Raw genomic sequence first — 14,661 nt, forward strand, 5'->3', positions numbered from 1 at the left:
TGAAGACCATAACCTAGCGAGAGTCGCTCGGTGAAGAATAAACAAAGATACCCAAACTACACCATCAAGCATTTCATGATTGTAGAGTGTGTCATGCCTATCAAGTATGCACCGTCTGTTAAGCATTTTCAAGCACGTGAACCATTAGTATCAGTGCTGATGATAAATGAGTCAAGAAAGTTAAAGAGGGTGTTGAAAAATGCTTCATTATCATAAACACATTAGAGGCTAACAAAACATCTGAACCTTATTCAATGCGCCATCTATCAGGCCTCTGCTGACTCGTGGCCTTTTACTAAACACCTGCTGCCTCTCCTTTTAGAGGCCAAACCCATTGTGGCAAACTTATTGATTTAGCTTCCTGTATGTTCCAGCCCAATCCTGATCCTGACGCCTGTTGCTTTCTTTACCGAATGAAAACAAGTACAAAAAGTCCCCTATAAGATATCGTTGTTGCAACAGAAAAAGAAAGAAATAGTCATATATCGGGCGCTCTCATCTCCTTTGGGTATCATATCATAATTCCATTCATCTGCCTCTGCCCCTCATATCATCGCGTTCAAGTTCTTGGCTGTATGCCTCCAGGTCGTGGATTTGGTCGAAAGAGCTAGAAGCAGAGCGATCGTTTCGATTTTGCCAGGACGACAGGGGCGAGCTATTGCCTTGTATCACCAGGATCTCGCTTTTAACGATGCTCGCTTGACCAGGTGAGGTAGGGCCGTCGCCCACGTGTCGAGGAGGCAAGATTTCGATGTCGTTTGGGTGTGATAGGGAGTTCGTGTTGTTTTGTGACACCATATTGGTCAGTGAGACATCTTCAGGGCCAAAGCCTGGCATAATCAAGATTCCGGTTTTGGAACGGTTTGCGTTTGATCTGACAGCAGCAGAGTGGCCTGTGCCATAAGTATTTTCGGTCGATTCGAAGCCTCTGATCCTCATAGCACGAAGAAGTGGTCGGATGGTAGCTAGACTTGATGCAACAATAGCGACACCTGGTTCTATCAGTGTCCAAACCATGGCATCGGTTCCAGCAACTTGAAGATGTCAGTTAGGAAAAGACTACATATCCGGACGCTACTCACATAGAATGTCTTCCGTATCAGTAAGATCCGCAAGGAATCGTAGGCGTACAAGGGTCGCGACACTGGCACTTGATGGTATATTAGGCGAGGTTCTGAACAACGAGGAGAGCCAACTCACAATATGCCTAGCCCCAAAATTGCAATAACAGTTGTTTTTGCTTGCTTGGTCATTTTAACTGACCACAGCATTGGGATTGGTAGAAGGGCCTGTCGAGCATTCAGTATTGTGCAGCAGCTTAGCAGATGAGACAGTGTTCCACTTACGTAGAGCCAGTCAGAAACGACTGTCATAACACTTATGGCATAGGCCGCTGAGACGATCTGGTCTGCACTCACACAAGTACCGTCTTTTATCCTGAAGTCCCACTGCATTTCGACTGGTTTGCACTGGAATAGGTTCCAGAAAAAGAGAACTACACTCCAGATGCTGATAATAGCTAGACTGATCCGGATAATCCAGACGTAGACCCGTTTGACACATAAACGGAGCAAGAAGACACCAATGCTGAGTTTTATGAACATCATGTCCAAAATATAGGTCGCTGTTGCCAAAGCCTGCCACTATAATGGAGTAAATATCTGACCAAGAATGGGTGTCGAGGGAGAAGAGGATGCCTACCATAAGGGCTTGAACTTTGGCCTCATCGTCTTTGATGGCGTCATTGTGCTTTCCGATTCCCTTCTGGACACCTTCAAGGATGAATGCACATGATATCGTGAAGATGATCTAACTCTTAGTGAGAGTTGTCCTATGTAATATGACGAGGAATTTACCTGGGCAACGAGCATAAGCCAGTCATCGAGCTGCAAACTTTTCATCAAGACAGCCCTTGTATATGTGCGTAGCCCGACAGAGAACCAGCTTAGTGTCAAGAGAGTGATGGCTGTCGCGACCAAAGCAGACCCGTTCTCTTCATGAATTTTGATATCTTTATTAGTGGCCATGGCGCTGCAGCGTCACGAACAACTTTTCGAGGTCGAGCATGGCCCACTCCTCAAAAGTCGTGGGAGGTTCAAAATAAATAGCTCAAAGATGGAAAAAAATGATGTAGATTCACAAAACAGAATTAATGAGAGGGACGCAAAGGGGGGGCTCACTGTGAGATATATCTCACAGCTGCGAGTGAATCACATATGCTAGGATTGCACCAACCGACCCGGCGGATCTGATCAAATGCAGGGCAAGGGTCTCCAACTCATAGCTGGCGATGGGGGGGGTGTCAAATTGAAGTTGATTTGTGTAGAGCAAGGGTGTGATACGCCGGATGCAAGGTACCAGACCTGCCATTGACCGAGAAGAGAGAGAGAGGGTGTGAAGCTGATGTCTTCGAGCACCCTTGCATCTCACCGTCTTGAAGACCATTTTGAGGCATGTTTCTAGCCGAATTCTTCAAGCCACTAGCTAGCGGGAGGCGATGTTGCATCCGCGAGCCCATGGAAATCCTGCAACGGGCCATGAAGGGAACGGTGCATCTGTCAAAGTTCTGTTTGGGCCAGCCTGATTGCAGGCAGGGCTGGTGAGGCATCGTCAGACCAGGTTGTTTGTTGAGGCGATGGCGTCAGTCCGCGCATGACAAGCATCAACATCAGGTTGAGAAAGTTTGTACTGATGACAGTCAAGATTCGCATACCATGAAGCAAACCTTGTGTAACCAAGGCGGTACGTAGCGCAGTTGTTGGAGATGGTTAGGTTTGAGAAGAAAACAGGCGTATTGTTTGAACCAAGTACCCTGTTTAGCGTGCCGAAGCCAGCGGCAACTATCTTTTCTTAGTTGAACGCCAAACATCGGGGGTTGGGAATACTTACAGTTAGGACTTAATAGAGTTTTTCGTAACTTGACCAAATCAAATGCACATCATGAACGGCCCCAAGCAAGGAGGTGGACAGAGACATGCCAGCATGCGCAATCATACGACAAGCAAATGGCTCAGGTTGTGGAGTCTCAACTCTCCCTGTTAGCCAATTTAGTTGAGGCTTAACTTTGATCAAAGATAGTGAGAATAGAAAGACATTCGGTCTTCTCCACGATAAAAGTCGGTCGCTAGACTCTTCCAAGATGCTCTCTTGATAGTGCGAACCCGATGGTATGGTAGGACATTCTGATGATCCGCACTTCACCGCGGAACTACGATTTCGGTTCAGCCATCGTTTCAGTATCAGCTCGCAGGAAAGCCTAGGCTAGCTAGGCTAGGTCCAAATCCCTGTTAAAACATGACATTTGGGGCAACCAAAGACTACACCCTTGTCTGCAAAGAATCGCTCATTACAACTCACAGTAAGCCACCCATGAGGCCTGTCACTAAAGTACAGCGTCTCTTCTTAATTTCCTCCGGGCTGAGTCCGCTAATATATGCATCAGTCGCTTTTGAATTGGACTTTTGAGGTCACCATCGGGAAGTGGGGAGACGTTGAAGCACAGGGGGGCTGGCGATCATTGATCCACCTCGCTTCCAGCATGCCTATCAACTGAAGCCTGTGAGTCCCTTGTCGATACGTAACTATGTAGCATGAAGTTCATGAATATCAGTAGGCGACACGCGAAGGGTTGGCATAGTGGGAGTGAAACAGTGGTGATTCGAGAGCAATATGCTGGGTGCGTCAAGGTATTTCCGTCCGTGATCCATCTCACAGGCACAGCATGGTCAGCTTCCCGAACCAGACACGTGCAGCCCCTGTAGTGCGAACCCATGCCCCTGAACATCTTCAGTCTTGACGGGTTTTTGGTGTGACCATGTCAGAGCAAAAGGCCAAAGATGCCTGTCGGTCATCAGCTTCGCTAGCGGTTTATCTCCCGATGATTCCGATTTGTGTGCGATCCTGGCATGGCAGCTTATTGCGGCTACTCGTCTAATCATCTCAGGCCTGGGATTCAGCGACAGAAGATTTATAGGTTGAAGTGGAACACGATGATTATGTCTAAGGCAGATAAAGCCAGTACCGATGGCAAGACGGTTACATCGGAAGGCGTTCATCCGTGGTTCCGTGTCGCTATGTCTCTTTAAACGTGCTTCTTCCCGTCCCGTTCCGCAAAAAGCAATGCACCTGCCAACTGCAATTGCTACATAAATACATGTTGTGCAAGGTGACCTGAGAGCTCCTTCTGTTTTCGTAAATGTCCAAGTATTACCCCTATTATGAGATCCTGAATTAGTAGACTTTGCTCTATACTATTGAAATCTAGTTCACATTTGCGTTCCAGATTCTCTCAACCAAGTCCCTTTTTCGGATCGTGCCAGAAAGTGACTTGTTCAATTCTGCAGATCTTATTGGAACGGCCAGATATATAAGTGCCCAACCCGATAAGTTGGAATCTTCATCCGATTGGCCGATCCCGGGGTTCGAAAGTTCCGACATCCCAAGACCCCTCATCTTGGTCTAACGAGTGCCGATGTCTAGAACTGGGAACAACATCCGCCCCCAATTTAAAGAAGCTCGTGCTATAAAAAACAGCCAAAAGAACTAACGCCTCCGATCTGGGTTTCTCGCATCTAATACCCAATCCTTCACTGACCTCCGCGAACAACCCTGTGGTCAGCATTTCCTTTCGGGTCATAGCGTCGATAGTCTCCCATAAAGCGAAACAAGATGGCCGATATTGCCGAAGACAAATCCCTGGGGCTCACTTACGCGTCTCACCAATACGGGAAACATAACCGTCAGAAACTAGGCGTATGGCGGTTTGCTGATCGCCCAGCCCAAAAAACTGGTTATTGGGTGGTGTAAGGGTACCCCATCGATCTGCTATTTCTCCGGTTTCACTAACAGCTTTCAGCTTCATCCATGGAGGTGCCTGGCGTGATCCTCGTAACAATGAGAACGATTTCACCGAGTCTATCAAGCGCATTGTCATCTCGGGTGCAGTCGCGATACTGGATATTGCTGGCTTTGTCAGTATCGACTATCGGCTATCCCCTCATCCAGACTTCCCTCAAGAGTCTGCCACCGTAAAACACCCAGATCATTTAGAAGATATCTGGTCAGCCTTGAACTATCTACAAGGCAAGTACGAGTTGTCAAACAACTACATCCTGGTCGGCCACTCTGCGGGTGCAACTCTCGCGTTCCAACTTCTCATGAGTGGGGACATTCTCGCCTCTCACCCCAAGGGACCCTTGCCCATTGCCATTGTTGGAGTATCAGGTATATTCGATCTTGTTGGGCTCAACGACAGGCACAACGGCGGGTATGCGGGCTTTATCGGTGCCGCATTTGGTGACAATAAGTCTGCCTGGGAGAAAGCCTCTCCAGTTCGGTTTGGATCAAGCTTCAGGGACAACTGGGCAAATGGGAAATTAACAATGCTTGCATGGTCTGCTGAGGATACACTTATTGATGAGCCGGAAATTGATACCATGGCATCTCTTCTAACAGAGCAGGGACTCAAGGTTGAAGTTAATAAGCACCTTAGGGGCGAGCACGATTTTGTATGGCAAGACGGGAGCCAGATAGCTCGCCTAATCATCACGACTCTCCATCACTTAAACAGGATATAAAAAGACCTCGGATATATTATATTCACTTTAAACATTACCATTTACTTGTTGCCTTACTTGAGAGCCTACGCCTCCTTATTCAATCATAAGTACCGAATCGTTGTATTCGTGTACATGCCCAATCTTTTTCCCTCTTATTTCTTTTTCATCAGAACAAATCCGGTTGACGCAACTCTGGATGAAGCAATCATGAGAGCACCAAACAAAAACACAGTACCACCCCAAATCTGTGCATATACAAAGTTGCCATTCGATCTATCCAGAATGGCACCAGCAGTCGGTGGTCCGGCCAAACTGGCAAATGCAGAAATAGTCTGTACCATGCCGAAGCGAGTACCCATCTTACGGGGATCTTTATTGCCTGATCAGTCATGTACAAGAGAACAAACAGCAAGGCAAACGTTGGCGGATCTCTTACCTTTAGTCAAGCTCGCATTAGCACCAACAAATGTTCCCCGACACGCGCCGTTCACGAATCCAAAGAAGACGCAGAAAGCGTACATGCCAGCGACGGACTTGACGCCAATCCAGCAGTACACCATGACGCTGAGTGCAGTCATGCCAATAAGGAACGCGTTTATCGGTCCCAGAACATTGTCTGCCAGGTATCCCATTATAGGCCGTGCAGGAATACTCATTGCGTTCACAATCAGTAGCAAGCTGACAGCCTCAACTGCTGTAAACCCAATTACGTTGCGAGCATAAACATTGATCTGTTTACTGTTAGCAACAACATCGCATTACGGCTTGTCTTCAAAGGAGGCACTTACATAAAAGAAGCCAAAGTATAATGCATAAAAGTTCAGAAACGCGCCAAGCACGAACAATAAATAGGGGAGTTCCCTGAAGGCTTCCCATTCTATCAAGGGCCCTGATTTTCTGGGGGCGAGGTACGGCTTTAGTATGAGATTTGCGGCAACTATCAAGACGAGAGCGACAAAGCCAGCACAGCGGACGGCCCATGGGAAACCGATTTGTGGAATGAGATATTGGAGAGTGGCAGGGAAAATGATGGAACCCAGCCCAGTGCCCGTAGCAGCCAGCGCCAAAGCAAATGCCTTCTTGGCTTTGAAATACGAACCAACAACAGTCACAGCAGGCATGAATAGCAAGGCTAAGCCGATACCTGTGCAGACGCCCTGGGACAAGAAGATTTGCCAATACTCTTTACACAGACTGGTCATGAACGTTCCCAAGATAGCCAAGAAGCTTCCGAAGGCGACAGTCTCTCTGGTATATCCAGCATCGGCAAGACGGCCGGCTGGACCACAGAACGCGAACGTCAGGAAAGTCTGGCAGGAACCGATCCACGAGATTTGAGACGAAGGCAATCCAAGCGATTCTTCATAATGAAGCTGATATACACCAAATGAGGCGGGGTAGCCCCATGCCAAGCAATTGATGAAGACACCAGCAAGAACTTGGGACCAGGCTGTGAAGCCTCCATCTGGTGGGTCGAAGTTTTCAGGATCAAAGACTGGAGGAGGGGCGTTTGTGTTTGAAATCGTGTGATGGAGGTTCTGAGGGTCCTCGGTATTGCCTTCAGAAGGGCATGGTGACGGCTGCCTCCGAGTTGGCGCCTTCTCTACATCCCTGCCAAACATTGTTGATGTGATAAAGTGTATGGCATTAAGATGTTTTCCATTGATATGCTAGAAGATGGACTGGCCAGCAGGTGTTAGAATTTGAGGTTGCTGGGCATAGTTTCGGGGCTATTCAACTTGGGGCGGCTGACGACTATATACGCCCTGATCTCTGCCCCATCCCGATCAGAGTCGATTCCTTAATCATTGGAATCAAAGATTTTTCTCGAAGGGCGCAATCCCATGGTTGCTTGCCGATATCGCGCCCCACAAACCCCAGATCGGGTTACTATAGTCGTTGCTCTCAATTTCAGTCAACCTCATTTGCTGACCTATGGTGAATCATGGGGTTACGCTTCTGGGTGCCAGCCGCGCCCTTCAGTTACACTGGTGTCCGGGTTAAACAGAGCTGGATCTACGAGTAGCACGACATACTGGTAGGTATATTACTTCCTATTCATCACGAGGCCATCCAGTTGACGTAGGCTTGCAACAGACCGGCCTTCACTAAAAGAATTATAAACTTAGTTAAAGTCAAGAATCCAAATAGAAGTCAAGCTCTGAAGTAAAATCCTGCCAAATGAATATAATTTTCAGTATTAGCCAATGGTCCTCTTGAAAATCCCACCATATTTGAACCAAAACAAGCGAAAAGTATTGCCGTTATTTCATGTTCAGGGTAACCTCAGCCGGTCGCCCCACTAACCGCCGACGAACCGATCCCCACCGACCCCGCTCCGATGGCCGGCATTGTTTATTTCCGGAGTCGGAAGTCCGTTGGTCTGACGCGTGGGGCCAATGAAACGTCTCCGAAGAAGTCACGGGTGGTCGCGGCCGCGCGGAGCCGGCGCCAAGGGTCAGGATGAACAACAATAATTGATAATCGATGGGTAAAGAAGAGTTTGCGCCCTTCATAAAACAAGCCATTGCTGTTGTCCTGGAGGAATGTTTGAAACATCATGATAGCACAAACTTAGACTTTGACTTTGAGATAATCACAATAAACTTATTGTTCTGAAACGGCACAGCCCGCATCTCAAATTTAAGCATATACCGGTGCTTGAGTTGAACACAATATTGAGCAACTTGAAGCTTGATAATTTTATTCTGTCAACTAACATCAATCAATGCCCTAGTCAGTCAAAACAGAAACAAAAAAACATGACAAGAAATTACCCCGCGCTAAGGATGGAGGGGTAAAAACAGCAATGGCGGTAAAGAAAAATATGATGTAAGGCTGTCACGTGAGACCAGATCCCGCCCAACGGCCAATCGGCTTGTAGATCGTCTCCGCATCGGCAAAAGGTGGAGCGGGAACGGCACGCTAGTTCAGGTTGTGATGGTGGGGTGGCAGCCGATTTGCGGTAGGGGTGCAGAATAGACCACAATATCTCTGCACAGAATATTGTGATATATTAAGTCGGAACATACTTGATGAAAAAAAAGTTGGAGGTGGATGTGTAGTTCTGTGAGACGTGATGTAGAAGTCTCACTCTAAATGTTGCAATTGACCGTTTCGGGGCGTTTCGGCAAACGATGCCGAAGTTTCGGGCTTGCGCTGTCGCGAAACGGCCTCGAAACACAAGCCTTGGTCAATATCAACAATCAATATTGAAATATGCCCCAAAACATTGGTAAGGCGGTCGCGCAATACCAGAATGCATGACCTATCATTTTGAAGACGTTATATTAGCAGCGCATTGCGGTAGCTCGTGTCGCACACTTTCACATTCACGCGCACTGATGAACCTGATTAATCTCAGGCATGTTATGTTGTATGAAGTTAGTTGCGTACAACAAGATATAGAAAAGTCGCTAGAAAACAGAATAACATATCGGAAACATTTGGCCTTTTGCCACGTTAACCCGTTCCTTTGCGCGGCCGGTGTGGCATCCAGACAGCATCCCTTTTTAGTCATGCATCTCAATCAGAATGCGCCTCAAGCACGCACACGATAAACCTTCCGTATACCGTTCCTGTCCTTCCTTCTAAACCTGAGGAGATTTTCCAAGCACCATGCCCCTTGCTCCCCCACCGTATCACACCTTTTTTGAGCGGTTGCCATATGGAACTGCCGCCCACAAGTCCATCGTGGTTCAGAAGCGGTTGACCGTCAACCTCGTCGAGCCTCAAGGCAACCAAAATAATGTTGAATCGGAGGAAAAAGATTTTTTGTTAAAAAAGACACTCGAAACTCCCACATCTTGCCTCAAAACGCCGTATAAGGAGTGTAATGGCCGAACGGCCGTCGTTATTACATCCTCCTGAGTATCATCATGAGTGCTGCTCTCTCGCCTGCAAGCTAGAAGAACCAGGGAAAACATAAAAAGAAAACATTTGAGTGCATGGCCCATTTGTTGGTAAACCGTTGGGACCCATTGGGAGATTTGTACAAGTCATTCATGTCACATCGACAAAGATGACAAGTAAGCCGACAACAACGCCAGTAAAACTGCTGTGTCAAAGCTCAAAGACCAGTATATACGACAATATTGAAAACTTTCAGGCAGTGTGATTGAACCCAGGCGCTTATCGCTTGCGCTTCTTGGACTTATCTATTGTCATGGCAGCAGCCGCGATGGGCGCAGCGGGTAATAGCGCAGGCTGGGCAACGGCGGTGACCTCATCCTTCTTGATGGGCACTCCCATGTGACGACCGTATCGACCCTTTCGGCCGTTGCCCTCATCCTCACTAATGCACTGGTCTGCCGACAGGCCAGCATCACGGCAGCGTCCGCAAGGCCTTTGGCGATCACAGCCCTTCTTGCTCTTTCTGCAGCGTTGGCAGCGAGGTTTGGTGGAAAGATCAGGCTGGTCATCCTCGCCAGGCGCAAGTGGAGTCTGTCCGGTAGACGCAATGGATTGCTTTCGCGAAGGGGGCATAGAAGCTGGGGACATTGGGCCACTTGGGACAGGGGGCAGCTTCTTTCCCTTGACGCCATTAGAGGGACGGGCGATCTTGGAGGCCTTGGCCGATGGTGCTTTAGAAACAGAGGCGGATGCCTTAGGTTTAGCAGAGGCTTTCTGAGTCTTGCCAGGCTTGCTCTTGCCAGTAGAGAGCAGAGACTCGTCAGCGCCATCCTCATAGTCGGCATCGTCTCCACTAACTTCGGCGCTTTCAGGGGGTGGCATGAAGTGTGACTCGGTAGTCTGATAGACATTGCCAACAGTGCTGGAAATATCTAGCTTCTGGCGTCGGGCAGGAGGCAATTCGGTCTCACTCTCGCTTTCGCCATCACTAGTAGCGCCAGTAGAGGAAGCAGCATCGGCTCTGCCGCTAAATGTATCATCGAGGGTAGAAGCAGAGGTTCGGCCGTGGGAGATGTTGGACATGTCGCCAAGTCGCATCAGCTGGATAGCAACGTCCTTGTCCTCTTCAGATACACAACTGCCAATAGTTGGGTCGGGAGTAGGAAGGATTCCCATGGCGCTACTGGTATATCCGCCACTGTTTCGGTTGCGGCGATCGGGTCCCGGGGTTGAGTAGAGATTGGGATGCGTGATGCCATGTGAATAACCTTGGGGCGACTGCATAGGGCGAGGGTTTATGAAGGGATTTTGATGAGGCTGCACGAATGGCATTGCGGGCCGATGAGGCTCAGCTCGGCGAGCAGGAGATACTGAAGGATTCGATGTCGCCGCAGGCATCTGGGGCGGTGCGAACAATGGAAGTTCCTGTAGCCCGACGTTGTCAGTCTCTCTGAGCCCGCCTTGTCAAAATGGCGGTCTCCACTTACCGAGCTTTCGAACTTGGCCCTCTTACGACGGCCACCTTCAACAATGTTCTCGACACTGATATCAGTAGTAGGTAGTTGGTCCTTGTTCTTTCCAGATGTCGAGTCATGCTCATCATTGCTGCTATAGCCGTTTATACTATCGCTGTAGAGTTCGGTATGACTCCGAGAGGCAGAAGCTCGGGTCTTGGAGGAGCGAGAACGACCCTTCTTCCCATTTGTGCTGGCAGAAGCACTTCTTCGGCCACGAGCAGTGTTGGGGGACGGGCTTCGTCTCCGTGATGTCCGAGAGCTGGGCCTGGACAACTCTTGGGGAAAGCGCTGAGCCTGAGTGGCAGTATAGCCATTGTCGCTGTAGTAAGGGTGGGTGGCAGCGGATGAGTTATGGTAAGGGTGGGGAGAATACGCAGTTGCATTCGCCGGAGGTTCCTCTATAACCCTGACGTATACTACCATATTATTTCGAAAGTTCTCATACCGGGCAATAAGAGTGTTCCCAAGATCATCTTCGAAACTGACTCCCTTTGACCCGGTCGGACCCGAGTACAAACCATAAAAGTTCTTCACGGTAGTGACAATAGAGTCCGTTGTGTCGTGGGGGTATATTTGCACTCGCATTGGCAAGCGCGCACGGCAATGGGGGGATTCGAGAAACAATAGCTCAAATGCGACATTCTTGGGCGTTGATGTCTGTTGAGGTGACAAACTGCCGCCATTTGAGGATGCTCCAGAAGGAACGATAGCAGTGTTGAGAGGCGACATTGAGGCCATTGTGAAGCTGAGAGGGTGTTTATTGTGTCGATAGAGATGGACGTTGGAGAATTGATGGGTGTAGTTGGGTTGATGGGTCTCAAAGTGGTGTTTGCGGGCTTTGCCTGGGATAGACTGGGCCCGGCCCTGTTCACGACAAGATCGCTCAACAGTACGCTCAATACTATATGCGACGGTCAAGGACCAGAAAAGCAGACAAGACAAGATGTGTAAAAAGCGATGTCAAAATGTAGATAAAGAATCAAGGGATAATCAACATCCACGCGGTAGGCGGTAAGCGCCGAGTCTTGTGTGTGTCTGTGTGGTCTCAGGGCTTTGGACTTGCGGTGCGTATGACGACGATGAACGGTGGAGGGTTTTCGTTAGAACGACAGCGACGGTAAAAAGATCGATATGCTGTTTTTGTTCGAAGCCTGTTAGCAACTGAGGAAGGGCTGGATGGTCTGAGGATCTCCCAAGTTATGATGAAGAGGGCCCCTCGAGTAGAGGATGGGTAGCTTGAGGGTCGGGGCAGTCTGGCGCTTCTTGGGACGGGGACAACGGATGAAGCAGAGAGGACATGAACTTGGGGACTCAGGATGGAAGAGGAGAGAGTCGGGGCCTCGAGATTGGGTCTCGATGGGGATCGCGCATAATAACACAGGCGATGGGACTTACCAGAGAGGTCTTGATCCGTGTTGGGATGGTTGTGGCGGCGTTGAAGAGTCGGCAAGAGGATGTGCATGAGGAAAAGAGGAGCCAGACCAGGCGAGAGAAGAGAGGTTGTTGAATTTGAATGGAGCTGGGCTCACTAACACGAGCACACTCCGTTTAGGGGGGTTAAGCGTTAGGAACTCCCGAAGGAGGCCTGGAAATTAGGCCAGCAGACCACTAAAGACGGCCCTGGCCAGCGTGCGACAACCTGTAATTACAGCGTCTGGGCAAGAAGTTAGGGATGGGGAAACATGGCTGATGCTGAAATTGAGCCAGGGCTGGTTGGATGGCTTGCCCTGAGGGGAGGGGACTCATTGCCCAGGACCCATCCATTGTGGTTCCTCGCCGATGAACCCGAGCATCTATTCAAGGAACTGCCATGACGTGCCTCTAATCTCGGTATTATTGTGGCAGATACCGTGAAAAGGTAGCCCGATGTTTAGAATAGGCACTGTAGATTTGCTTTTGGTTTCTACGTTGTGACCGACTTCAGGGGAAAAGAGGGCGCATTCTCGACTCCTCCCGCGCGGACGAACCTAGAAAAGCGGATGCGGCGGTGCAGATGCGCAGCGCAAACTGATCAGTATCTTTTTGCGCGCACGTCGCATACACTACAGTTTCGATTCGTTGAGCATTCTCGAGTCGCTCGATAAAATGATTACCATATAAACTATTCATCTGAATCTCGTCTGCGACTCCTCGCAGGTTTTGAAACCTGTGCGGGCCAGTCATCAGAATAGGTTGCAAGGGCCTGGGCAGCCATATGTCGATCCCCCAGCAGCAAAGCAAGGCGCATGTTCGGGTCTTTATACGGTGGTGATGAGCCTTCGCAAAGGCCATATCGTGTTTAGACTCGTCGCAAGTCACAAATATGGGCCATAAGGTTCATGAACAGGCAGGTGAGCAAAGCAAAAGTAATGCGCCAGTCTAGATTCCAGTTCTTGAAGCTGTGTAGAACCTGTCGCTTTCAGTTGAATATTGGCTCCATATCGCCGAGCACCATGAGGGACTGACAGTGCATGCATGGGTTGCCCATTTCAGCGGATCCTGGGAACCTTGGATTGTTGGCTTCCTTTCCCTCCCGAAACTCTCACTCGAGCGCTGGCTATTGCTACCAAGTATGGTCTCATCGGCCACTCACGATCCATCAACTGCTAGCTACATATCCATCGCTCCAAGAAGCAACCCAAGTTAGGCTAGACACTGGTCGTTGGCGACCAACAACTGCGACCGTACTCCCAATGGAAAAGAATCCTCAAGCCCAGCCCCTCCTGATCCAGTGTCTCTGACACTTGTCGGTGGCCTCGTGTGAGTCTGTGACTGTTGACGACCCTCACCTCCAATCCAAATGTGGTGTGGTTAGTCTAGGAAGAGGAGACAACGAACAACAACCACTGCAGTGGTTCCCGCTAGCTTCTGCTGATAATGTATGTACTGTACATAGTCCATGCCGTAGAATATGCTCAGCGACATCGCTTGTTGAGCTGCGATCGCGCGCACACACGCACACTTTACCTGCGAATTCCTCCTCCGCGCTCCAATGGGAGCGTGCGAAGCTTGTCCAGGGTTCAATGCGACCTCAATCAGGGCTTGTTACAGATGTTAGACTCTGGCGCAAAGTTGTCTGTCATGATACAATTGATCTCTCTGAATACAGGGCTAGCAATGAAGACTCCATGGTCTGAAGATTCAGTCATAACTTTCGTAATAGTAGAAGGGATGCTGAGAAGAACCTTCTTGAGGTCGACAGGCTGAGAAAGCGGAGAGCTCTCGATTCAACGGCGGCTCAGAGATGTCTGAGTTGGTGGTTGCAACAGATCATCAGCAGCCAATCGCACTGATTCTCATGGTCGACCAAGCTGGGGACCTGTCTAGGCTGATCATGTGTCGAAATAAGCTTGGCACACGGTAAGCATCACAAACGGTCTGTGTTAATGAGGAGTTTTTGAGAGCTTCAAAGGGGATTATAGGCCGTCTTGGGATATGTTAACTCCTTCACTGTATGTATAAGTTTTCAGAAGTAATATTGAGGTATCGCCGTACCCTTGAAGATGCAACATGAGAGACACCCCTTTGTGGCGATATTGATTATGACACCTTGATGTTCCAGTTTTTTTTTTGGAACCCCTATCGAAAACACTTGCCCGACGGGTTTCTTATGATATGGACAGCAAAGTATTTGATGCGCTTCAATCCCACATAATTAAGAAACAACGCCATACAGGGCCGTCTGATGCGCAAATCAGCGACTAAGGAGTGAAGTTGTGCCAGTTCATTATCGACTTGCGCTTCCATGACGGCCA

The 14,661-nt window shown here is 49.0% G+C and overlaps 4 protein-coding genes; 1 reads left to right on the forward strand and 3 right to left on the reverse strand.

The window, feature by feature from the left end:
- Positions 1-528: 528 nt before the first annotated feature.
- FFUJ_02707 (related to integral membrane protein pth11) lies at positions 529-2,027 on the reverse strand (the record flags this gene model as incomplete). XM_023574471.1 has 6 exons in its annotated part: positions 529-1,034; positions 1,083-1,150; positions 1,201-1,289; positions 1,347-1,643; positions 1,702-1,809; positions 1,857-2,027. 6 exons carry the CDS (start codon positions 2,025-2,027, stop codon positions 529-531), a joined length of 1,239 nt encoding a protein of 412 aa, XP_023427818.1.
- A 2,641-nt stretch (positions 2,028-4,668) lies between these two features.
- FFUJ_02708 (uncharacterized protein) lies at positions 4,669-5,576 on the forward strand (the record flags this gene model as incomplete). XM_023574472.1 has 2 exons in its annotated part: positions 4,669-4,802; positions 4,856-5,576. 2 exons carry the CDS (start codon positions 4,669-4,671, stop codon positions 5,574-5,576), a joined length of 855 nt encoding a protein of 284 aa, XP_023427819.1.
- A 134-nt stretch (positions 5,577-5,710) lies between these two features.
- FFUJ_02709 (related to monocarboxylate transporter 4) lies at positions 5,711-7,180 on the reverse strand (the record flags this gene model as incomplete). XM_023574474.1 has 3 exons in its annotated part: positions 5,711-5,937; positions 5,995-6,289; positions 6,347-7,180. The coding sequence occupies 3 exons, from the start codon at positions 7,178-7,180 to the stop codon at positions 5,711-5,713; spliced, it is 1,356 nt and encodes a 451-aa protein (XP_023427820.1).
- A 2,509-nt stretch (positions 7,181-9,689) lies between these two features.
- Positions 9,690-11,665, reverse strand: FFUJ_02710 (related to C6 finger domain protein; the record flags this gene model as incomplete). XM_023574475.1 has 2 exons in its annotated part: positions 9,690-10,835; positions 10,898-11,665. The coding sequence occupies 2 exons, from the start codon at positions 11,663-11,665 to the stop codon at positions 9,690-9,692; spliced, it is 1,914 nt and encodes a 637-aa protein (XP_023427821.1).
- Between the last annotated feature and the right edge of the window lie 2,996 nt (positions 11,666-14,661).

The sequence above is a fragment of the Fusarium fujikuroi genome, chromosome FFUJ_chr03 (genome assembly GCF_900079805.1).
Source record: "Fusarium fujikuroi IMI 58289 draft genome, chromosome FFUJ_chr03".
NCBI classification, from domain to species: domain Eukaryota; kingdom Fungi; phylum Ascomycota; class Sordariomycetes; order Hypocreales; family Nectriaceae; genus Fusarium; species Fusarium fujikuroi.